General features: G+C 40.8%; 2 protein-coding genes across 3 annotated transcripts in view; one reads left to right on the top strand and one right to left on the bottom strand.

Annotated features, from left to right (window-relative positions):
* LOC136997253 (uncharacterized) overlaps positions 1-25571 on the top strand; it is a 42117-nt gene that overhangs the window by 1641 nt on the left and 14905 nt on the right. The window lies entirely within an intron of this gene.
* Positions 54-23447, bottom strand: LOC105669919 (homeobox protein unc-42). Of its 2 annotated transcripts, none has more exons than XM_012363141.2 (6): positions 22936-23447; positions 15076-15203; positions 14705-14812; positions 6789-6971; positions 5181-5280; positions 54-3475 (listed from the first exon to the last, which is right to left on the bottom strand). In XM_012363141.2, the coding sequence occupies exons 1-6, from the start codon at positions 23153-23155 to the stop codon at positions 3369-3371; spliced, it is 846 nt and encodes a 281-aa protein (XP_012218564.1). In that variant the 5' UTR covers positions 23156-23447; the 3' UTR covers positions 54-3368. The 2 variants fall into 2 exon arrangements, with proteins under 2 accessions (XP_012218564.1, XP_067203220.1); XM_067347119.1 differs by having other exon boundaries at positions 15076-15197; positions 22936-23295.

Below are 25571 nucleotides of genomic sequence, written 5' to 3'. Positions count from 1 at the left end.
TGTATCAATGGCAAACAATATCGCAAGGTATAGCAAAGACACGAGAAAGGAGGTAATTTTAAATGTAATTTTTATTTAGGCTATGTACAACACATACGTACAATACGTGACCCTTGCTTAAAACTATGTTACGCTCGTCCGGTATGCATTTCCACTTAATTTTTAATCTTGTCCTCTCGACACAACGTGGTGCGTGCTGTTTCGTGTTTCGATGCACTAGCATTATGTACCCACGCGTGCCGCATATCCGTATGTTTATGTGTATATGGTATATGTCTGTGTGTGTGTTGCATGTTCGTGCATGTATGAATATAGTATGTACGTGTACGATATGTTACAAACTTTTTAGGAACATTTCTCGTGGAATGCCGCGAGCGTTAATAATAAGGTCGCAGCGAAACTACACGAAGACAATGCGCAGTTTGCGGCTTCATCCTCGAGTCGATATATTGATTAGACAGTTATCGAAAAATGACACCAATATAGATGATTGTTGACTCCGAATATTACGATTGAAAGGCGCCAGGGAGAAGTCGCGAATCGCGAGCATTAACCGTTTGCACTCCGCATGTGTTTGCACAAAATCCCTGGATGTCTTTGCAGAGTTGTAATATGTGTATTTCGGAGTAAATAGATTTATATTTATTATGAAAAACCTTCATATACATATATAAGCTTATACGCTCGTGGCATATTCGTAAAATTGAAAACATTAATAGAATATGCTTAATAGTCTTTTTTTATAAGGACTTATATAAAGTACACACAATTTTCGTACGCAGACTTTGCTAACTATATGTACAGTGTTGAAATCAAATCGAACGTAAAATCAATATAGGAGCTCGAAGTGCAAAGGGTTAAAATAACGAAAGTTCCAATTCTATTTTCACGCGGGAAAGCATCCGGACGACGAGTGATCGTAATAATTAACCAACTTGCGGCAACAGACTGCATAATATTTGTTTGATTGATCACTTTTATTATACAAGTATCTACTATATGATATTTGCAAATTATCTCAAAGATATTTATTTTCGACACTTTAATAATATTTCAATGGTTGTTGCGATATCGGGCGCAGAATTACTCGCTTGTTGATACAAACAGGCTGAATATTACGAGCACAACATTGTTACATGATATACGATCTGTTTACGTATTTAACTCTAGATGAGTAAGAAAGTGTGCAATCTTATTTTTTTTCTGTCTCGTTAACTTTATTCACTTAGTGTGACTTGTCTTCTCATCTTCCGGTACGATAAACTTTGTCTCACTCATCCAGGATTAAAAATTGACGCGATACCGATTTTTAACGTGACAATTAATGTTTGCGAAAGCAACAATCACATCACGGTTAATGATCGTAAATGAAATGACGTAATTTTTAACGTGAATCAGTTAACAGGTTGCGATTGCGTATAAAACTAGACGATAAATATGACTAGTTAAAATTTTTATTCAGCAGACGAATTTTTCCGTGACAGTGAACAGAACAGATTTTGAAATAGGAAGAACATTGATTTACTTATTATTGAGTAATTAAAGCGAGAAAAATAAGAGAAATTTCGTTTTTTCGTTTAATAAAATATACGCTACTATAATCTATTATTTCACTCTCTGGCTCTCTCTCTCTCTCTCTATGGCACCGGATACTTTCTCCGTGTAAAAGAAGTTTAAAGACCGTAGCACACAAATTTACATAAACACTCAAGCATACAAGTTTCAATAAATAAATCGCTCGGCATGAATTCCGCTTTTGTGTCGACTTGTGTGCGACGGCGTCTAATCTACGCGAAAAGAATGAGTTTCGGCAAGCCGATTGTCGCAACGGGAGACCCTGGCGCCCCTCAAGTTTTTCAAACGCAAGACATTGTCAGATACCACCGTCCCACCGCGCCCCCTTCCCCGCCCGTTGTGTTATCCAAAATCGCGGTCAACATAAGCACACAAATCAATGCCTAATATCATTTACTAAGGGTATGCTTACACTTTTAAAAGGACATTGAAAAATCGCATATGCTAGATTATCTGCCGATTACGCTCTCTATGTATCTATATCTTCACCCTTATGTACAGTCCCGTCCCCTCCCCCCTCCCCTCCCTTTTCCGCTGATTAACGAAAATGTGACACGAATCGTTGTTAAGAGACTAACGAAATGTCGCGCGCGAGTGTGCGTGCCCTGATCGTTCCAGTCGTAGATATCTATATGTGCTTATACGCATCGTATACAACGCGTCCTCTTGAACGTAAAGAAGTAGTCGCGGAAAAATTGGACATCCGTTATATGTAGAAAATATACGGATCTCGCAAAAAACGGCACTACGTTCTGTACACATTAATCGCAGGACTCTTGCTATCCGCGAATCCAAGATACAGAGTGTCTTAAGTATCGCGCACTGCTTCTCGAATATTGTAAAGAAAGAACACATCTAGCTTCCTCTTGGCATATAGAAAAAAATGATTTTTTACTGTACTTCAAGAATCAAAATATATAACAAGTTACCTAGTTATATTTTAAACTAAAATCCTTGCGCAATGAAATTTCTTTTTTCTATCATTATTTCCGCAAAATTATATTCTTCAAGTTTTCTTTAAAATATTAAATTGCCAACTCTTGATTAACAATCAAAGATGAATAAGTTTCTTTGAATTAATATTCAGTTTAAATTTAAGAAACGTAAAAATAAAACTGAAACACATTTTTATTGATGAGATCCGATCGTCCATGATATTTGACAAGATCTATGCCAAATTTGCGAGAACGTCTTTAAATCGAGAAGAAATACGCGACCACCAGGAACAATCTGTGTATCAATCGTGATATATCCTATGTCGCGGAAATCACACAAGAAATTATAGACGAGAATCTAAGTGTGCCAATTGAAATTTCGCAACAGTATTTCTCTCGCACACGATCAACTATCAGGCCGTGCAGTTTACATCCCGAATGCTCGAAATAAACGCACCCTTACTCTTTTGTCGTCGCACTTAATCTTCAACGTTGCGTTTAATAATATTTGAATTGCACGAAACTAATTGATAAAAGCTTTTACACGCATACATTAGCATTTTGTTGCAAATTCAGCTTGTCTGTTGCAAGCGAGATGCGAGGATCTGTCACAAAATCGGGATGTTGATGCGGCCGCACAAGCTGATTAGCGATAATGCAAATCGATCCATGGTTTTGTTTTCTTTTTTTTGCCTTTTTTCCTTTTTTTTGCGAAGCGGGGCGAAATATCGATAGGGCTTCATCAATCTCGTCACTTTATCGCTTTTCTTTCTCCGTCGATGTCGGCTGACTGAATCAAAAGTATGCCATCGAGTTTTTGACGAGATCCTCAAGTCGCCCTCTCGCCTCCGTTTACAATTATGTTTGATATTGTAACATCGGTGCGGCCAGATTCGGGTGGTGGGCTGTATTCATTCTCAGGGCTGAGATGCTCTTGTTGTACCACTCGTCCTCTGCTGACATTCCTAAAAAGGAAAAACGCGTTTTTAGACAACTACTCGCTATCACGTCAATAATCCGAATGAAATAACGCTCAATAATCTCTCTGTTCGCTATTAATTTCTTTCTTGTTAGCATCACAATAAAAGCAAAACAAGAGAAATATTTGCTCCCTATGCGCAAAATTGAAGAATACAGACCAAATTACATATAAAATTTTATATCGATTTTTATTTTGTGATATTAGTAATTTTTAATATAACAATCATATTGCAAAAATTACAAACCATTCATTCTTTTACATTTTATACAATAGTCATTTCAGAAATATCATAATTTTATCAACATGTAATTTTAGAGAATTTGTAATATTTTAATTTTAATCCTAGAGTAGCATAAAAACATAGCAATCTATGTATCGTGATACATAGGTTATATACGGAGAAGAAAGGATAATATTATATTCTTATCTTATATTCAAATCTAAAAAGTCGGTTGCAGATAATCTAAAGCAAATGTAATTAACGTTAACTTTGATTAATATAACACCAGCGATGCTACCCTTTCAATAAGTGGAAGTTAGATGTCGAGTCGGCGCAAAGGGGCGGATTTCTTTTCTCTCGCGAAAGAATCCCAGAGTGATTCGATTTAACGACTTTTCGCGGAGCTTTATCGAGTCCACTAATCGGTCGATTTGCTATCGCATTAAGACGTTAAGGAGAGAGGCATTAAATCGTTAAGGAGAAACGGTGAGAGATTGCGAGCGGAGAGAGACGCGTTCTCGTAGCAATCGCGCGTTCGCTCGTTGGCGCTGAGCAACCCCGACAGGCAGGCAAGCAGGCAATTCGCGAATAGTCTTGATTCGATTTAAAAGCGATATTCCATCTCGCACCGGAAATGGTGTAAGACGGCGCTGGGGCGGAAATGGAGAGAGCGTCTTGGAGGCTGGCGGGCAGAACGCGCTCTCTCGTATACGGGCGTCGGATTCGCGCCATTTCCGCTCCGGATTTTTGCGGAATCATTCGATAACGTCGGGTCAGCGCCCGAAGACGGCGTGGAAAATCGTCAAGAAACTGGACGATAAAACGAGAAGAACGAGGCCAAAGAAATTAGTTTATGTCCGTTCCACGTCCGAAAAAGAATTGACACGCGCAATCGTCAAAAGATAATAATCGAGTAAAAGATATGTACGTATAGTCGATCGAGATCGTTTTCTGACGATGACGATTTACGATAGCTTTCAATAAGAAACTTGATAATCATAAACTTATCATGAGCAATAACTACTTACTTAAAACTTGTTGACTTTGTAAAACGTTGTATTATCTACATTTTGATGTTTGTTTAGAATAATATATGATATCATATATATATAAAATTATTTCCATGCGTCTCTCTAGAAAAATTATTTTTAAATTAGATTAATTTAAACAAGTTTTGTATTTTAGTCTACAGAATGTTAAAAATATCGACTATTAAAAATAGTTTAGAGATGTCAGATGACATGTTAAGATATTCATTCGAATGTAGCACGGGACATGCTCAATTTTTCGCGAGTCGATGAAGTCGGTTATCTTTAAACGTGAGATGCCACGGATATTTGTGGAATTAAAGACATTTGCATAATCCTTGACCCAAATGGGAGCGCAACGCGCGAGCCATTCATGTCGCACTCACTTTACGCACACATTTCGCATCTAAAGCACTGGCGTTGCATTATTTATGACTTACCCATTGCATCTTGTCGCATACCGGTGACGGCCGACATGTTCGACGCTGAATGCGACATGGAGAACGGTTGGGTCATGCTCGGGTAAGACGTCGTGCCCATCTGAAACATTGTCAATTACGATTAATAACATTAATGTTTCAATTTGTAATAAAGGATAAACGGACTAACGAATTAAACGCTAAGCTACGATTCCGTAATGTCTTGTGACACAATTCTTTCTAAACAGACATGTCGCGCTGAACCGTTGTTCTGTTCTACTTAAAAATTAAACGTGCGGCATTAATATCGCGTATAATTAATTTTCGCGAGCACACAAACGAATGAAAATGAATTTCGCGATATCAATGAAATTACAGAGTTACGCGCACGGCTCGAGGTGAAACAATGAGAGGAAAGTAACGCGGTAATTAACGTGTGTGAAGCATGTTATCGGCTAGAAACCACTCTTACATTTCCACTCACCAGGAGAGACGAGCGCGGAATCGAATGTGACGAAGGATATGGTTTCATTATAAAAATTAATCGCGTAATACGTTCGGAACTGATGGAAATTAATAATGCGTCGCGGCGTCTATTTCCTGACCGTAATCAATTTTCCAACGTGTTACGCGATCCTTCGTAATATCATGATTAAGTACAATCCGACGAAGATAAAAATAAAGAATCTTCTGAGCTATAAAAAATTTATGAGACATAAAGTGATAAAATTTTTACTTTGTCTGACACTTTTCATCGATGTTTGTACTACTAATCATTATTAATATTGACTATTAATTATAGAATCGTTATAATTAAGAACTATTAAGTATTTTTTTTTTGTTTCCAACGCCATAATTTAATTGTTGGCACACTGTTTTTAGATATTTTTAACTCTTAAGAGAAAAATTAATAGACAATATATACATCAATACAATCAACATGCGAATATATACATCAATACAATCAACATGCGAAAACCTTAGTAATTTATAATCAGTTTTTTAGAAATTCTGTGAAATATTCATAGATCGAATTTTTTAGAATTGAAGACTTGTGTAACTGATATAAGGTTTTTTTTCGAAGAGACACACGCTCGTGAATTATCGGCTCAATTAAAGCGGTAGGTATTCGGTAATCCGGCCGACCCAACTAATCAGCCGAAATGCAATTTAGCTATATCGACCGATAGCGATGCGCCGGACGTACGCTCAGGTGCACTCCAATTTAATACCTCGGTTAAAATCATTAACGAGAAACGCATCGAATTCATTCCCAGTATGTGGACCTTCGAAAGCGGTCAAACTCACGGTTGTATCGAAAAATTCTTATAAAATTCTCTGATAACACATTTGAATACTTTTCTTTTAAATAACATAAGCAATCAAATCACTTGAAAAAAAAAACCGACAAACAGGTCTATCCATTTATTGTAATATTTTCACGCTGTTTTTTGAGAGTAGTAACAATTTGCTTATGTTCGAACTTAATTCGCGCATGACTTTATATTATTTACTTGCCATTATCTGGGGTGTATCTTCGCGCTGAGTGTACTGGTGAGCGTGCAAAGCGGCGGGTATCGATAATAATGAAATTTCGGAAGCGTCCTGCGCGTCGTAAGGGAGCCTCACCTGGGGATAACGATTTATGCCATTTATGCTGTTGTGAGGATGGGGGTAGGGTTGATAACCTCTGCTAGCACCAGGATAGATATTCCTCATCATGGCACCTTGACAGGCGGGAATTGGTGTCAAAGCCTTCTGCAATTGTTTCTCCTGCTTCCGGTACTTCGCTCTTCTATTCTGAAACCAAACCTACGAAAAAAAACAAAACAAAACAAAAAAAAAATGACATAAACAAATTAGTAATCGTCTCAATTTCTACGCAATACAGCTTCTATCTTGCTTGTATCTATTCCTGCTTCGACTATCCGATTACGCATTCTGCTGCGCATTAATCATTATTTTAATGGCAGTATCTTGTGAGAGTCCGTGCATGACATCCTGCGCTAAATATAATTTGCGATGTTAATTCACAAATATATAAAAAGATGTTTTCTTTTTTATATAAGTGATGATTATATTTGTATATATATTTGAAATTTAAAAGTAAAATAGAGCTAGACTAAGAGGCTAAAGAAGTGATGTATAATGTATAATCACACGCGTGAAAATTTAACAATCAACTATACTGCAAGTTAACAGTAGTCCGATCAAAGAAGGATGATAAACCTCTTGGGCCAAAAAGCATCCTCATCTTTTTCTCTTATCCCGACCAGGTCCTAAGTTTACCCCCGGCCTCATCTGGCAACCCAGGGCGGTTTACCTATCGCCATTTTGCATCGGGCAATTTCCATTGTTTCGCGGGATTAGTAAACCCATATTGGGGCTTGCCTGAGCCGCCACCGGCGACTCACCCCGGCATCCACACCGGCGCGCGTTTCCGCACCCCCGGCACCCCCTCGGCCACTCGTCCACCCTCCTCCCCGTGGCCCCCAACAATCTCTACTCTCGCGCCCCGCCCTGCCGCCCAACCGACCGACCCCTCTTTCCAGCAGCCCCCCAGAAAGAGAAAAGCCTGCGGCTTCTCGTCCCGGGTCGGGGTTGGGTTGTTTCCACCCTCACCGGTGACGTCACCGGCGCTACCCGATTGGCCGATGCCGCGGCGGTGACGTCACATCGGGCTTGCTCATTGGCCGACACGTTTTATCGACATTTCTACTGTACACCCTCTCTCATCGCCGCAGAAGTGGGTGACACAAACCGGGGTGGTTCGAACGAGTCTGTTCTCTCTCGAACTCTCGCTCTCCCTGCTGCTCTCTCTCTTCTTCTCTCTCGTATCTCTATATCTTTCTGCCTCGTTCTCTTCCCAGCTCTATCACTCTTTGTGTGGAAGCATGGCGCTTCCGAAGAGTACCTCGCAAAATATCCGCAGCGATGCTCTTGCATATCAACCCGAGAATGAAGGGCAAAAATTCACTGCGTATTTGCAGAAAAAACTTTTTAATTGTAAAGTTTTAAACAGCTATTTTATTATTTATAGAAATTAGAAGTTTTATCAATTTTAAATTTTGCTTGTTAGCCGACGATAACTTAGCGGTATATTACAAGCTTCATCGTAAACGATGAAATTATGCATAACGTAAAAACATAATAGAATAAAAATTTGCGATCACTAAAAAGCCATTTATGATAAAAAAATACATTTAATTAGCTCAAACATTCTTCCGAACATTTTGTTTAAATTAATAAGAGTTTTATTGACGCGTAATACGCGAAAGAATTTTACAATTATTTTAACTAATCATCTTTATAAATTATAAAGTAATCCCGATGGTAATTTATTAATTAACCCAGTAGCAACGTCAAGCGGTACTTGACGTGATAAAGGTCGTCACCTACGTCAAGATCTATCTCGCGTCAACCCACGCCGAAGAGACCGACGCCTACGCAAGAAATTAATAATTCATTAGTACCAGAATTATTTCCGTTAATGATTGTACATTATAGCGCCTTATGGCTCCTTTCGACGTCATGATTACTCTTTATGCAAATGTTAATTTGCACATTTTGTATGCGGCAAACAAATTTACACAGTATAGGCTGTAGATATAAAAATAGCGTAATAAATTCATATATTTTAATAATAAAAAATCAACAATTTTCCGTGGGAAATTGCGACGAATAAAGTTCTACAGTAGAAGCATCTAGACATGCCGAGCGGAGTAATGGAGTCTTATTTAGATTAAGTTCTTGCCGCGAAATTGGCTGGAATCCGAGATTACTTATTCAAGAGCGACAGAGAGAACCCAATTCGGATATGAAATATTATAGAGAATCGGGACGATTATCAGAACGATAATAATCGGAGTATTAATTTCGAATCTAGATCTACTTTGAAAGGGATAGTTCGAAATTTAGCAGCCGTAGATTACAGTGGAATTATAGAAATTACCAAGTTTGATACCTCTTTTTAATAGCGTTACGTAAATCTGCAAATGAAGCGAAAGAAATGTTGGCGGCAACGGGAGCGGCACATGTATCGAAGATAGAGGTACATTTGAAGATTCTTAACAAAGGGCTTGATTAACATTTTCATGACGAGCATACATCGTTCTAACTCACATGTATGGAAATCGTGGAACGTGCAAGGCAAGTCGCATAATCAATCTCAATTCGCATCGGAATTCTCGCCGCGAGGCGATTTGCAATTGCATAAAACACACTCGGCTTTTGAATAAGCTGGCGTTATCTCTGTCCACGTACATTAGTCGAAGTGCTGCCAGTTCTAATTCCGTGAAAAATATAACGTCAACCACATTAACGTATAGCACTTTTTGAAGAACCTGGAGAGAGAGAGAGAGAGAGAGAGAGAGAGAGAGAGAGAGAGAGAGAGAGAGAGAGAGTATAATATTTTTTAAAACTATTTATAAGAGATATATTTAATAATTTGTGTATTTAAATCGTGTATTTTTCTGAAAGTAATGTGAATCTAATTTTCGAGCTTAAAATATAAACGAAGATTAACGCAAAATCTTTTTTTAACTAGATTTTCAAAGTTAGATTTACATTAAAAATACCAACTTGATTGATTATTTTTCTGATCTCATATTTTTACAAGAACAATTTTCCGAAAGTTCCGATAAGAGCTCAATTCCTATATTCGTCTTCTCTCTTGAAAATTTTTCGTGTACATGCTTGTATTTCCGCCGTGTGTATGCAAATGGCATTGTCTGCGCTTCGTTTAGCTCGATATCGCGCGTTCCCCTAAAATCTAAAACGGGGCGTATCTTCACTATCGAGAATGCCATTGTGGATAGACACATATATCTATGTACATATATACAGAGCGTTCCAGAATTGGCAGAAAGTGGATGGATATTTTCAATTTTGCAGTCGATTTTTGTTAGTGAAAATATCGAAGCGCTCATAATTCTCGGGCTATGACGCTATCCCGACAAGCGCTTGAAAAGAAAATACTTGCTAATTAAGCCTCAACGAAACAAAAATAAATTACGATGAATTATTTGTAGTTTGAAGTATATATTTTACGTTAAACGACATTTTTTTAGTTCAAGCTAGTTAATAAGATATGTTTCTCGACATTTTTATTAAGTCGACTGCAAACTTTTTAACGCTATGTATCCGCGCTGTCCGCCAATGTTGGTGCATCCTGTACATACCGTACGCATTTACGGACGGGTGGAACGCGTTGCCCGAAGAGATCCGGTAAAAGAGTGATTCCTTTTATTTACTTCTTCTCTAGAAGAGCTTTTTGAGAACATACTTGCGCGCGCGAGCGCGTTCGCGTCCCTTAAGGCGCGCACTCTGCAAGAACTGGAAAGCTAAGAGTTCGTAATTCAATAACCGCGCGCTCTCTTCTCCTTCCCCACGTTCGCTCATAGAGAAAGATAGACCGGATAGAGAGAAAGAGGACGGGAGGAAGAGCGAGATGGCTGTCCCACGGGGAACGCGGCTCAAAATGTCTGCTACTTTGAGGACCGCGACCGAGAAAACTATCCTCCTGTATGCCTGAGAGAATATTGCACTCTGATAGCTAACCCACATACTAGAGCCCGGGAAAATGGATACATGGGTAATGGCTTTCTCACCGAAAAAGAACAAGAGAACGTAAGACCTGTAACGATGTGCTGCTTGCGCGTTTATTTCAGACACGGATTATGGACATGGTCGCATATGATAATTGGAATTATATTTATTATCGTGTAGTATCATATATAATTCTGTAGTATACACAAAATCAACTTTAAAAACGAATTACTTAGCATTACAATTTTTATTTTTTTAAATTCTATTTTGAAGATTCTAAAAATTGCAATTTATTTCGCATTTTACGAATAATTCAAACTTAAATCGTAGGAAAAAATGCGTGAATTATTTTTCATAATTAGATGGTAATTTTTTTTAACTGACAGTATTTTCAAATTCAAGAATTTGATTCAGGGAGTCTTATGTCGTTTCTAAAATGATAGGATAATTATCTCTACATTGATACTTTTAATGAAACAATTACATATTTTGGAAAGCTTCATAATTGTAATTATTCCGTGAACTATTATTTATAAACGCGGAAAATATATAAAATTAAAGAATAAGACATCTACCAGTGATTTTTGCCACAAATTTCCTGTCAGGTAGAAAGCCGATTTTCTCGTAAAACGCCCGGTAGGTAGGCTTCGATCGGAAGTCGAATCGAAGTAAAAAGGTCAAATGAAAACTCGGCTAACTCAATATCGCGGAGCTCGGGCTTCTCTTTTCTTTTTCCTCGGCGTAATGGGATTTCTTGTGCGGTGATTCGAGAATTATTCTCTTACCACGCAGTGTTACCCGATTTTTTATTATTATTATCATTATTGTCATAAATACTTTCACGATCTCTCAACATACATTACCCTTACAAATTTGACGCAAAAACTGTGAGAACATTTTATTAATATTTCATTATGTAACTGAATTGGCATTATCATAAATATGATGCTTAATACACATATATGCAATTTATTTAAGAATGAATAAATTTCCTATTTGATAAAATCAAGAAATAGATATAGAAATAATAATTGCAATTATCAAGCGGGAACATTTTCTGCGACAAAGTTTTACCGTCCTATTAAATTTATTTGCATGTTTACGTACGTATACGAAGCAACACATTACATCTTCCTGCCAAGTTTCCTGCAAACCTCACTCGAAATGATATAAATGGTCGGAAACGATCCCATGCAAGGTTTTACCGTGTTTCGCCTGGAAAACGCTCATTCAACGTGCACTAATACGCGTTTGCGCGTTTAGAGAAATTGCAAATCGCGTAGCATTTATGTCACCATCAGGGACAGATCATGCAATAGAAACTTAAACTATAACTTCATCAAGGAGGCTTTGCGGAATATTCTTGTTTAGAAATATTTTCCAATTATTTCAAGTTGTAACTATTTAAAGTTACGTAACGTGTCTGTTAATTTATATGCCAAATATAGTGCTGAATATAAAAAATACCTATACGTTTTCTGACGAGGACAATCGACAAAATTAACAAGTCTTCGAAAAAAATTATATTTGCACATCGCTGACTTTGCGACTATTTTTACTGCGTAGACAAAATTATAAACAGCAACGCGCCTCGAGAGTGCACTCGACGTATTTTTTAACGAGAGCCGCCAATCGGGTGACGTCGTGGATGTAGAAGTCGTCTCTTTAAAAGCTCCCGCGCTAGTCATGGCATTCTGTTTTCTCAAAGATAGCGACACGGGCCGTGGAGGCGGCGAAGACGAGAGAGAAATAGACGGCGAACGAGGGTGGCAAAGTTGAGATGAGTTGGGCGCGCAGGGGGTTGGGTGACGCTGTACCGGAGGCTGCCATTATATCTGAGCCGCCATTTTAAATTGAATTTTCTCCACCCTAGATAGATCTGAAACGTCTCAGGCTTGCCGGGCTCGCTATTCCTTCCACTACGAGACGAGCGGCGAGGGCGAGATGGCGGCGGAGCGCGAAGGGTTGGGAAGAACGCCGGGAGAGACAAGGGCCCCCTTTCTTACGCGACCGCCATCCTACCTTTTTCTTCCACCGAGAATCCCTGTTTTGCGATAGATACCTTCCTAAACTCAAACCGGCCCCTCAATTCCTCCAGGGGACGACAAAATTTTCCTCTTCGCTCTTCCCGTCGAAAATTATAGAAGAAAATCCGAATTTTGCGCACGTATTACTTTGTATTGTGATCTATCGATATTATTTTACACGAATTAGATAAATGTGCTAAAATTGGATTATAATTGAACAGCATTTTGCAGTGCAGAAACAGCTACTTTAGAGATTTTCAATTCCATATTGCAAGATTAATTAAAATTGCCAAATTAATTCTGCTCTAACGTTATATCAACAGTAATCATTACAATTATGACACTAAATTTTATCCATTCCATTTATATAATCTATTTTAAATATCTTTCAAGTATTTGAAGCACCGATAATTATTAACGTAATTATTGAGAGAATATGCATATAATTAAACAGTGTTTTACATCAAATATATTTATAGCTTATAAAATGGAATGGATGGTAAAAATTAATGTAGATATCTGCGGTAAGAAATCAATATAAGACGGGATGCATTTCCTGCATCAAAATGCACAAAAGTTCCGCATGAGATAAAGCTGCCGTTCGCCGAAAGTAGCCAAAATGCGCAAATCCGCGATGACGCGAGCGTTAATTACGGCGTGCGCTTTGCAGGTTACAGGTAATTGGCCGATTCTGGGGCAGCCGCGCGCCGGAAAACCAGCGACTGGAAATGACATTTAAAACTGCGAGCCGCTTTCGCTCTCTCTCTTTCTCTCTCTCTCTCTCTCTCTCTCTCTCTCTCTTTCCCTCTTGTATTTGAGGTCGGAACGAGCATAGGACCATCCGCGGAAGCGCGGGTTGTGCGTCCTCGTGGCGCGCGGCCCTCGCGCGGCGGACACTTTGTGCATCGGTTATAACCGGCGAGCGACGAGCGCAAACCGCGTTTTACTTGGCATCGCAGTTTAACAGGGTTAAGTCGCGGCGGTTCCCGGGCTTTTAACTCAAACAACACCCCGCTGCATTATATATCAAAAGAGCGCAACGCACCGGCGACTGTTTTAATATGTACCGCTCTCGCTCGGAATTCGGGGCCGTAACGCGCGCCCGCTACAGCCGGTCCCCGACATCTCCTCCTCCTTCTCCCCTTCACCCTTCTCACTCTCATTACCAAATCCTCCGCCCTTAATGTCATCACAAACCGCATCACTGTCGTAGAAACTCGCGTTTTCATGTCGGAGAAATTAAAAATATAACTACTATAATTTTTCGTGGAACTTAGTTTCTTTTTCTTCGTAAAAATTCTACTACAGATACGTTTTAAATGTTTTCGATATCAATGATGTGAAAAGTTACATCCGCCGCAAGACGATTAAAGCTAGAATTGACGTTTAAATTTATTTAACGTTGACGTGGACACTTTGAATTATTAAGAAATATATTGAAAACGTCTCCACCCCCTCTGATCGATTCCACGACCCTCAAAGAATATAGGGTGTCTTGGACCGACATTTGCGCCCGTAATTTCATTTTATCACCCCACATGCGTCTTTGATTCAATTACGCAGTGAGTCACAGTCAAAAAGATAGGCAGGAGATAAGTATGCCTACAAATTTTTCATCGTTGTCCATAAACGCGTCGCATAACAAAATTATGTCGTTATATTGATAGCGCGGAATGATAAAAATATGTTACTAAACCTACGTGACATTATAAATACAATGTCCAGAAATACGCTGAATCGACTACGTAACAACAGTATGTGAAGATTTACTGCGAGTTGTCCTCGGTCACTAATTAAAATTATTTTCAGATTTTTTAAAAGTTATTGAGTTTATATTTTCTTGTAAATTACACGCAGATGGAACAGCGCGGCGCATTATTGATTGAATCAAATATCTAGGATGCTTTTCGTTCGTACGACTCGAAAAATCGTTTGTTTTTTTCCTAACTGCGAAAAGAGCAGCACACTCACCTGAATTCTGGCCTCGTTCAATTTGGTGGTCCTCGCCAATTCCTCCCTGCAGTATATGTCCGGATAATGAGATTTTGCAAACGCCGATTCCAATTCTGCCAGCTGCTCCTGCGAAACAATTGGAAAGCCGTGGTAAAGGCCGATTTGAACTATCCAGCAGGAAATTTGGACGCGATGCGAAAGATTGAAGCTAATCGAAATGTCATTATCGATGAAAGAGTTCAATGTTCTCCAGAGGAATATATGTTTCTGAGAAATCTTGCTGATAAAAAAAAATATATTAAAAAAAAGACGTCAGTATGACGAAAGAAAACTTTTTTAATTATAATCAAAAATAGAAAAAATACACATTTCTCTACTTTTGCACAAACCTGCGTAAAGGTGGTCCTATGTCGCCGTCGGGCGGGTGTTGGACAACTAGCTGTGGTAGGTGTGTGACCAATATGAGGACTGGAGGCGCAGGGGTCAGGTTTTAACTTTTTAAAAGCGCCTTCTGCTCCTACGACAAAGGATAAAACAACTTTAACATAGAGAACATTTTCACATAATTATTCGAAAAAGACTATTATCCAAAATAAGTGATTTTTTGAAAAAAAAAGAATATATTTTCGCATTTTTGTTTTATATTAAACTGCGACAATGTTAGCGCCTATATCGTGTTGATAACGACAGATAGATTTCAACTTTGTTAACATTACATTAGTCAATCGTATTCTGCATGGATGTGCAATTACTTCATAATTTCATAAATTACATTATTCGCCGATTGCGCTTGAAATTATTTTAATGACATATTAGTGGCCGTCAAATAATGTATTGAGTAGCAAAATTGTATGTCGAATAGATACCGCAATAGCAACGTGTTAAGTTATAATAAATTTTGTTAATATTTTAAAGATATTTTTGCTAAATGGTTCATTTTGCATAATACAGAGAGCTATTAGTTATCCTAAAGGAGCGACTACATTTTTCTCGTTTTAAGCGATACAATTACACACTTACTTTTTATAGAAAATAAAGTTGGAAAAGAATTGCACAAGGCGACAAATTCTCGAAGATTCGCGAATTCATAAATAAACTTTGCATAATCTCGCGAAATGTTTCAACGATCATTTCGACTAAAGAAATCGCGTGAAAGCGCAACGATACCAAGCCACGCCAGAAAACTCTTTTTTACGGTTAAATCGAGTTATCTGACATTTTCCCAAGCCAACGTAATAAACAAACTCTGCTAACGATCTCGCTGAACGTAAACGCTCGGTCAATCCCCTTCGCAGATTCCCGTACGTATTGTTCATCCGTTAGACGGCGAAAGAGTCGGACAGGAGTAGTGTCGAGACGACGAAGCGGCCGAAACTCGATTTCCCGTATCGCTTTCACAGCCGGAAAATTCGATATTCCACGGAAGGCGCGATTCGTACCGAACTTTCGACCTCCAACGCGAGAAGTCCATGGCCGCCATCGTCGTCGTCGTCGTCTTGGTTGCCGCACGACGAGACGCGGCGTGGCGCGGCGCGGCGCGGCACGGCGTCGCGACGCCGGCTTTATGAACGAACGTAGATACCTACCAGGTCGCACGGTCCCGGGGTAAGCGTGGCGAGCGAAGTCCCTCGCACTATGCTAACTTGGTTAGGGCGTTAATGACCTAATCATGTTACATGCTGATTCAATGTTCAAGGATGAATGCTGTCCACTTTACATACCTTGCCCGGTTACCCGGTGAACGGGGAAACTCGGTCAAGTTCAGCGAAGAAGGCGAAGGGCCCCGTGCGACCCGCTTCTTCGGCTTCATTGTATTTTGGCGTTATTTTTTTTTTTTTATTTATGTAATTTTTTCGACTATAAACCTCCTTGAGAAAGAGAGAGAGAGAGAGGGGGGAGGTAAAGAAGAAGAAAGAAATATTTAAAAGCTTCTTTAAGTATTAAATCTATCGAGACATTAAAAACATATCAGATTTTCGATCCATTTTGGAATCTAGATGAGAAAACGTAAAATTTATTTTTTTATCAAGATTTATTCAATGTAATATAACGTGAAAATATAATGTGAAAAATAGAGATATTAAAGAAATAAAAGAGTGAAAAGAATTATACTGGACATTCGACGATGTATAACCACGCGCAATTAAATTCTGAAAGTTATGATAATGCGAACTGGAAGGAATACTTTGTTCTATTAAAATTATATTCCATTTTAACGTAACAAAAAGCTCGTCCTAATTTTTTCTACACGGGTATAGATTAAAACGAGATTTTCATAAATGATACAAAATGAAATTAATGTCTCATAAAAGGTATCGGCAAAAAAGTGTTTTCCGCGATCTTTATGATGTCAAAATGAATTTTTCCTATTAATTTATAGTGCGTAACAATGGGATATTGATCATTTACGCGTAGTATGATTTTCTATTCTTTTGTATTTATTCTTAGAAAAGGAAAATAAATTATAGGCGTATGGCCTAATGGATTGTGTTCGACTGGTGAGAAGTGAGATAGAGTCAATTGTGTAGAAATGTGTTTATTTCTTTGTCAGAGAGAAGTATGTATGTACAGGTGTATGTGTAACTTGAGTGCGCCAGCGGCGCATTCGCGGCAGAGTGTAAGGCCGCGAGTTTCGAATGAAAGGTGACGGGCGCGGTAAGATATTACCGGCCGCGTCTGCGTGGTTGGAATCGGGTCCTTAACAGGACGATTCATGCGAGGGTGCGTGTTGCATCCCGGCGGTGAGGTTTGCGTTGCGGTGGAGTCTGTCTCCGTTGTGCCATGCGCTGCGACCGTCCGGCTCTCGATGTGAGTCGCAAGTGAGTCTGCGAGCCGAGGCGGGAGAGGCCTTCGCATTCGAATGTCCCCGGAACGTGAGTGTCACGTTGGGGCCGAGTCAACCGGGCACAGAACTCTAAGGGAATTATTTTCCGCTGTAGAGTCTGTGGTGGCGACGGCGATGCTGGTGCGTCAGCTGACCGTAGCTGTACATCCTACGTGAGGTGTGCGGTCAGAGCTGAGACTGAGTCTTTCGCTTCCGTGCCTTCCCAGGCACTGTGAAAAGTCGAGAAGACTTGCTGGTTGCGCTCTTCGAAGCAGAGCTGTGACTCCGTTCAAGGGCCCTTTGTGAGAGCTCGCCTTGAAGCGAGTGAGTGAGGAAAGATCTGCGGAGCAGCTCTTTTATATCTCGTCGATCGAAGCTTGATCGCGAGAAGGTTCTTCACCGCCTGCGCAACCTGGCGGTGGGTCCGCAAGCTTGTAACTGGTAGAAGGCCTGCGGCGCGTAGCGGCGCCGCGATGTATTATACCGCGTCAGTGCAGCGGTGTGGCGGTGAGCCGCCACAGGACCCCCTTGGCAGTTTTTAAGCCTGAAAACGAGTAGTTGGTTTTGATGTTTTGCTGCTCCTCTTCTTGTCGGCTGTGGAGGGTCTTGACTGCTTGGCTGCGGCTGGTTCTATTGGCTGCTTGTGGTCGTCCCTGACGTATGCTGACTTCAATTGGTCTATGTGGACGTTGATTGGCTTGTCGTTGACCAATAGCCTGTAGACTTTTTCGTTTGTTGTACGACTTGATAAGGTCCGTCGTATGGCTGCTGTAGCGCCCTGGTTGGGTCGTCGTGTCTGACGACAACCTTTTTGACAGTTGGCCAAGTCCTTGTGAATGAAGGTGCTGCCGTGGCCGTGTCGTTGTATGCGTGGGCGGAGTTTGCTCATTTTCTAATGCAAATGATCCACAAACTCGCCCGTTGGTTGATCTTCTCTGATTTGCGCTGCGTCGCTGTCTTGCGTCTCGCCAGTTTGCTCTGATTGGCTCATCTTTCTCGACCAGTCGTCGGGGTCACCAGTTTATAGGCGCATTCGCGGCAGAGTGTAAGGCCGCGAGTTTCGAATGAAAGGTGACGGGCGCGGTAAGATATTACCGGCCGCGTCTGCGTGGTTGGAATCGGGTCCTTAACAGGACGATTCATGCGAGGGTGCGTGTTGCATCCCGGCGGTGAGGTTTGCGTTGCGGTGGAGTCTGTCTCCGTTGTGCCATGCGCTGCGACCGTCCGGCTCTCGATGTGAGTCGCAAGTGAGTCTGCGAGCCGAGGCGGGAGAGGCCTTCGCATTCGGATGTCCCCGGAACGTGAGTGTCACGTTGGGGCCGAGTCAACCGGGCACAGAACTCTAAGGGAATTATTTTCCGCTGTAGAGTCTGTGGTGGCGACGGCGATGCTGGTGCGTCAGCTGACCGTAGCTGTACATCCTATGTGAGGTGTGCGGTCAGAGCTGAGACTGAGTCTTTCGCTTCCGTGCCTTCCCAGGCACTGTGAAAAGTCGAGAAGACTTGCTGGTTGCGCTCTTCGAAGCAGAGCTGTGACTCCGTTCAAGGGCCCTTTGTGAGAGCTCGCCTTGAAGCGAGTGAGTGAGGAAAGATCTGCGGAGCAGCTCTTTTATATCTCGTCGATCGAAGCTTGATCGCGAGAAGGTTCTTCACCGCCTGCGCAACCTGGCGGTGGGTCCGCAAGCTTGTAACTGGTAGAAGGCCTGCGGCGCGTAGCGGCGCCGCGATGTATTATACCGCGTCAGTGCAGCGGTGTGGCGGTGAGCCGCCACATAAATAAAATTCTGTTGTCTTTTCTCGCGATTGGTTTTGTCACGATACTTTGTTTGCACCGTAAATAGTCCCCATCATTGCCAAAATCATATATTTTGATATTATATATTAAAAAAAAGATTAGTACCTATGCAAAGAATTATAATTGTTTAACTTTTATAAATACAAACTTAAAAGTATTGGCTTTATAATTTAATATAAGAAATCAAAAAGTTAATTACTAGATTGTGAATTTAGATATATATAAAATATATTCGTATATTGCTGTTTCAATTTATTCGGGGTTTGAATCCGGCAATTACGGAGTTTTCGATTGCAGAAAATAGGCAATTTACGGTTGTCAGTTTTACATCTTTGACGTAAAAACCTGGTCGAAAATTATATGCTTGCAAACTACATTTGTTAAAACGAGTATGCTGTAAAACAAAATACGAATATTTACCGAAAGGATGGTGAATATTATTATAATTATATGAAATGTTACCATGAAGAACATAATTGTTATTTGATCGTTATGAAATTAATGTTATGCGAAACATAATTGGAAACATGATACAAAAATGGCTTTTTCTGTAAGTGATAAACACAAAAATTTTAGAAAAAAAACTATTTTATAAATAATATTTTATTTATCTGAAAAAAAGAATAAAAATAAATTTCTTTTGCATAAATAGCAAACATTAATAAAATATTTTTACATTGCCATACATTATATAGTCATTTTTTTAACGAAAAAATATCCACTTTCAAGAAAGCATATATTATCCGATATCTCGATTGTAGTTTATTTTTGCCACTTTTCTGCGACGCCGATTAATTTTTTCGTTGCACTCAGTTCATGTCGATGAAACGGTAGTCATTGCGAAGTTTTTGACAATTGTACATATTTTATATTTTTCGCGATTAAAAGAAAAAGTGGCGTGCGTGTATAGCGTGCGCTTGCATATCTAGCATTTTTTTAAATAGATTTTATAAATTTTATAAATTTTTTCTTCATAATAGGAAGACTAGAATAAAAAATATTACTACTCAAAAAGGATCAAAGATTATAAACTTTTTATAAAATTTATAATTAATAGAAAATATAAATTAAAACAAAATATTGAAAATTAGGGAGAAATGCAGAATATCTCATAGGAAAGCATTTTTTATTCTTAGAACAATTTAAAGTTACTTTTTTCTTTGACTCCAAGAATTGATCAAAGAATATCTCTTAGTATGTTTTTTATTCGGCAGATCTCATAAATTACAATATGATTTCTCACTGAACAAGTTCATACGAAACTGTACAAATCGTCCAGTCGTTCACAACCGAGTTAACCCTTTGTCGGGCAAAGTTACAAGCTGTTTGCTAGCAATCTGAACGAGCGGCACTCGAAAAAGGTTTGGGAGGAAGAAGAGCACATTGTGGCGCGACGTCGTGCCGACGGCGAACATCTGCCCCCGCAGATTTCGGTAGCCGTCAGGGGGTCGAGGGTAATTAGCGATGATTTTAACGAGATGACGCGCGACGAATGACACGCTTTACAGGATTACTGGTAATACGGACTGCAATGGCCTTTGACCTACAGCTGCCATCCGTCGGCATCTGCTGTCACATTAGAAGGCATTATCGGTCTCGCGAAGACTGATACAAAATTGTGTTTCCAAAATTTATTCTATACAATGCCAATTCGTTTCTCCTCGCAAGTAAGAAACAACTCAAACTCAAACTTGTACTAAGAACAATATCAAAAAATTCATATTAATTTTGAGTGTTTGTAACTAGTTTATAGAAATAGCGAAAGATAAAAAAAATTATTTTATGTTACAAGCAACTGAAAATTTCTTTTCGCAAAAAGCTTTAAGCTTTCGAAAGATCAAATAAATAAGAAAATTTTATTCTGCATCTTAATTTCAAATTTTTTTAACATGATTTTAATTTTAAATTTAGTTAGCAAGATATTAAACTTTGAAAATGAGAAAGTAGCGTTATAAATAGTAACTTTTTGACCGACATTTTTCCAATAGAATTTTTATCAGATTTAAGTAAAACATTTGTTCGTAACGCACATTTTCTACGGTATAATTAAGTATATTACAGTATTAGTTATATACTGGGTATATCGCATATAAAGCAAATGGGCAGAACAAATTTATTTTACTCTACGAGTGAAACTGGAAGCCGGTGATATTACCGGGCTCCCGTCAGATGAACAGAACGTTCTTGTTTTAAGGAGTACGCGGAAATCGCGCGCGGAAGACCATCGCTCGAGTACTTTTAATACCCGGGAGAACGCGCGAGGGGGTTAACGACATTAATTTTTCCCTCCATCCCCGCACCGTTCTCGTTTTATTTCGCTACCTCTTTTTCTCTCATCGCGAAGCGGCCGACGCTGTCGGATTTTCATTTGCATGAGAATACCGCGGTAGTCTCATTTCGTTTCCAGAAACCCTGACCTTGAAGGGTGCGACGGAATGCTGGATATCGCTGTTCACAATCGGTGCCACCGCGTGAAATTCATTTTCGGGTATAATAAGGGTGAAAAAATTCTAACGACCGCTGTTGCGGCCGACCTGTTGAACTCCGTTTATTTAACGAATGCCGAATCTTTTGCATAGAGATATGAAGACCCGCATTAAGAATCTGTTGTAAAGTGCACAGTTTAATTATAATAACGATTATAAACAGTATATTTTAATAAAAGATTTAGAAGCATATGTTAATAAAAGATTTCGAAGCTTCTGTCTTGTTGAAAATGCTTTTTACGCGTTATCAGAAGTTTTAATAAGTTTATTTTATGCTGCATTTCTATGAAAAAATGCGTGATATTAAAATACTTTCAATAAAAGTTCAGAGAAATTTATACAAACATATAAGAACAATCATCACTTCTATATACGTTTCAAAATGATGTGATCTATTTTGCACAACAAGTGCAAATTGACGAGCGTATCGGACACATGCGAAATATGAATCGTGATACAATGACAAAAATGAGAGGAAACCGGAGACGAGTCTTTTCATGTGATCCCAATTCCGAGTTTTTCGACTCGTCGAAGCTGGGCGCGAGATTCGTCACTCGTTCAAGCTTTACCCGACGTTTCGAGCCCACCCCATTAGCACACCCCCGGTGCTAAGCTCTCTTAAGCCCCGCTAGCACATAATAATAGCCCATAGAACAGGTACCACCATATGTCTGGCCCACCCGATCCATTGTCAGCACTCGGGACTGTGTGTTGTCAATGTGTACGCGTGCTCGAGGCTCAACAAGCGGAAAATACGTCTATCTCGAGATGACACGATGTCCATTTTTCTTTCAACGACGGTGCAAAAGTGCAACGCCTCGAAAGTTATAAAAGCGTATACCGGATTACAAGACACACAACCGTATGACTTTGTCACATTCTTTTGCAGAAGATTATAATTTATAAAGCATCGAAATAATCCATTTTTTATATTAGAATATTTTTAATAATTACAGAAATACTATATTTAGAAAACAATATTTCTCAGAGTCGTTATTATGCAGATTCTAATAATTTTATTCGATTGGAATTACAATTACGACCGAAACAGGAGCTTAATCCTTGCTAATATAAATAATAATGTAGAACGAGTGAAATTCTCGAAAATAGTTGAGGCAAACGAAATGATGACCGACGATACTCACCGACAGTGGTGGTAGCTCCGACGCTGCTTCTACCGGGCGTTGCGGCGGGCGTCGGCGGGCTCGCCTCGAGGCCCTGGTGCACCCCGTACAGGCCGAAGTCCTGCTCATTCGAACTGGCGCTGCTGCACTTTCTCTTCTCCTGATTGTGATTCAAGTGGAAACTGTCGTTCTCGACCAGGCCGACGCCGAGCAGACCCAGATTCGGCCTGAGCTCATCCATCAGTTTGTTCTGACCACAATTGGCAGCAGCCGCCGCGGAGAAGTTGAGCTGCCGGCTGAAAATCGCCGGGAAGATGTTGAATTGCTGATGGTCGAGGCTAAGGGCGGTCGTCGGCAGGGACGAACCGCCGCCGCCACCGCCACCGCCGCCGCCGCCGACGGTGGTACCACCGACGGAACCGACGCCGCCCGCACCGGGACCCCCGGTACCTCCGGATAGGTCGTTAGCCAGGGTGATGCCGGGGTGACCTGGTCGAGGTAGCTCGTACTGGAAGCACCTGGGTGAGCTCTCGACTACCTACGAAGACATCTTCCGACGCGAGTCTGCGATGAGGGCGCTCCGCGTTGGCCCAGCGGATACGCGTTATGTTATTCTCTTCGGATCGACGCACCGAGATCGTTGAAAAACGTTGTCGCGGACTTGGGCGAGCGAGATTCGTTATCCTCCGGCAATATCTTGGTGACTTTAACGACGGGCTTGACCGCGAGTCGTGAAAAAGTATATTTCTCAACTTTCACACCTTTCGGTTTGTTCCGAAAATAATTCACCTTCCGGACCGTTTAAAATGGCTCCTTAAAAGAATATATCTCGTGTAATTAGCTGCTGTACATTTACGAACTGTCCAAGAATTTGGAGAGTAGCCGGACGATTCTAAAGATTTCTTTTTCTTTAAACATTCTTCTCGAAACACTTGTGCGTTGCACCTTTGATATCACTGTTGTTGAAAGTTTTTAACGACATTTGTCTTGAATATTATCGCATGATAAATATTAGAGCAAGGTCCATTTGTTGATTATTTTTAAGAATTGAATAATTATGTAAAATATTGCTTATCGATTTAGCATTAATTTAATCTAAATTCCAACTGCTAATCAAATCTCTGTCAATGATCTTCGATTCTCTTAGAATACATCAGAGATTTAACGATGAATATTAAATATGTTTCGGCATAGTACGATCAATCGTCGTAAAAATTTGCAGGCAGCGAGATTTTCGCAACAGTTCTTCTTATTCGCTTATCTTCTTATTTGCTTAAGCAACTTAATCCAGATCCAATTGGCGATCACTTTTGCCTCTAACAAGATGAACATCTATGTCGGAAGTTAATTTACTAACAAAGAATAGTTAGGCTGGACTTGATTTGTGCGTCTCTTCTATAATCGCAATTCCGTTGCACTTCCAAACTTAGGCGTTTCTTCAGACTTCACTTAGGGGCGCGGTTCTTCTTTTTGTGCTTTTCTATAGAAGGTTCTTCGATGATCTCTTCAAGAACCGCCCAGTTAAGAAATCCAATTTCGAAGACACGTCGAGAAAAGTCGAGGACACGTTCTTCTTTCTCCTTCGATTCTTTCTTCGTTGACAGCTCGATACTCAAAAGTGGCGAATAATAAATACGCAAATGATGAAAATAAATTCACGATACTAATTCCAAGATTTTTGAATTGTCGAGATTACGCGGCGGATGGGTGATCGACGCGACTCTGGAATTCGGCCGCGATTCAAATCTGATTATCTCGTCGATCCAATTAGAAGGATACGCGACCCCCGTGAGGGGGAAGGGTTCGTTCGTCGACGCGCGTTCGGGATCAGCTGGCCTTGAAAATTCGAATATCGGAGTAATTGGCGAGAAATGGCGCGCACCGCGAGATGACGACGACGACGGCGAGAACGATGACGACGCCGACGACGCCGACGACGACGACGGCGGCAACAACGACGCCGACGAGGACGTGCACGACGCGCTCTTCCGTCCTTCCTTCCTTCTTTCCTTCCTTCCTTGCGAAGGACAACGCGGTGGGAAAACCCGGAGACGACAGGAGCGGAGAGAGCGAGTCAGAGGGGGCGACCGCTCGCCGTGAGTTCTTGTGGGATTCTGTCCGCGAAATGCAGTTATCCCGGTGACTCCGCGCGGGGGTGAGTGAGCAGAGAACGCGTACGAGGGGGCTGCCTGCCTGCGCCTCTCTCGTCGTCGTCGCTCGTGGTAGGGGGTTGTTGCTCGTAACCGGTTGCCCCCTTCGTCTCTTGCCGCGCCGTCGTCAGCGTCACAGCTACCCCCGCGATGCGAGAGCGCGAGGAGCGTGGCGGAGATGCTGGATTGGTCCAGCGGAGGATGCGTCGCCCGGACGACGGCCAATCGCGCAGGCTGCCAGGGCGCCCGCGGCGTCCCCGCCACCCTGGCCAACATGGCGCGCGTACCAATAAAAATTCCTCCGGAAAATAGCCTGCGAGCGATTTTCTTTCCGGGGCTACTAGCGTGTAGCGCTTTTCCGACGACGCACACGCTTCATCCCAGTCACCAATACGCGCGAAGGGGATATGGCGTAGGAGACCCTCCTCACCATCGCCCCGTCCTCGTCATCATCGTCCTTCCCGCCCTCGACTCTGCGTTTGTCTCTCTTCGTCTCTACCTCTGCCT

This window comes from Linepithema humile, chromosome 1 (genome assembly GCF_040581485.1).
Source record: "Linepithema humile isolate Giens D197 chromosome 1, Lhum_UNIL_v1.0, whole genome shotgun sequence".
NCBI lineage: Eukaryota > Metazoa > Arthropoda > Insecta > Hymenoptera > Formicidae > Linepithema > Linepithema humile.
Note: the sequence above shows the minus strand (reverse complement) of the source record. Positions and strands in the feature narration are given on the sequence as shown.

Excerpts from the sequence above, each read along its gene's own strand:
- LOC105669919 (XM_012363141.2), bottom strand. The coding sequence starts at position 23,155 with ATGGATGAGCTCAGGCCGAATCTGGGTCTGCTCGGCGTCGGCCTGGTC. Across the intron at positions 15,204-22,935 it reads CGGAGCTACCACCACTGTCG|GAGCAGAAGGCGCTTTTAAA; the intron begins GTGAGTATCGTC and ends CCTTTGTCGTAG. Across the intron at positions 5,281-6,788 it reads GCATAAATCGTTATCCCCAG|ATGGGCACGACGTCTTACCC; the intron begins GTGAGGCTCCCT and ends ACAATGTTTCAG.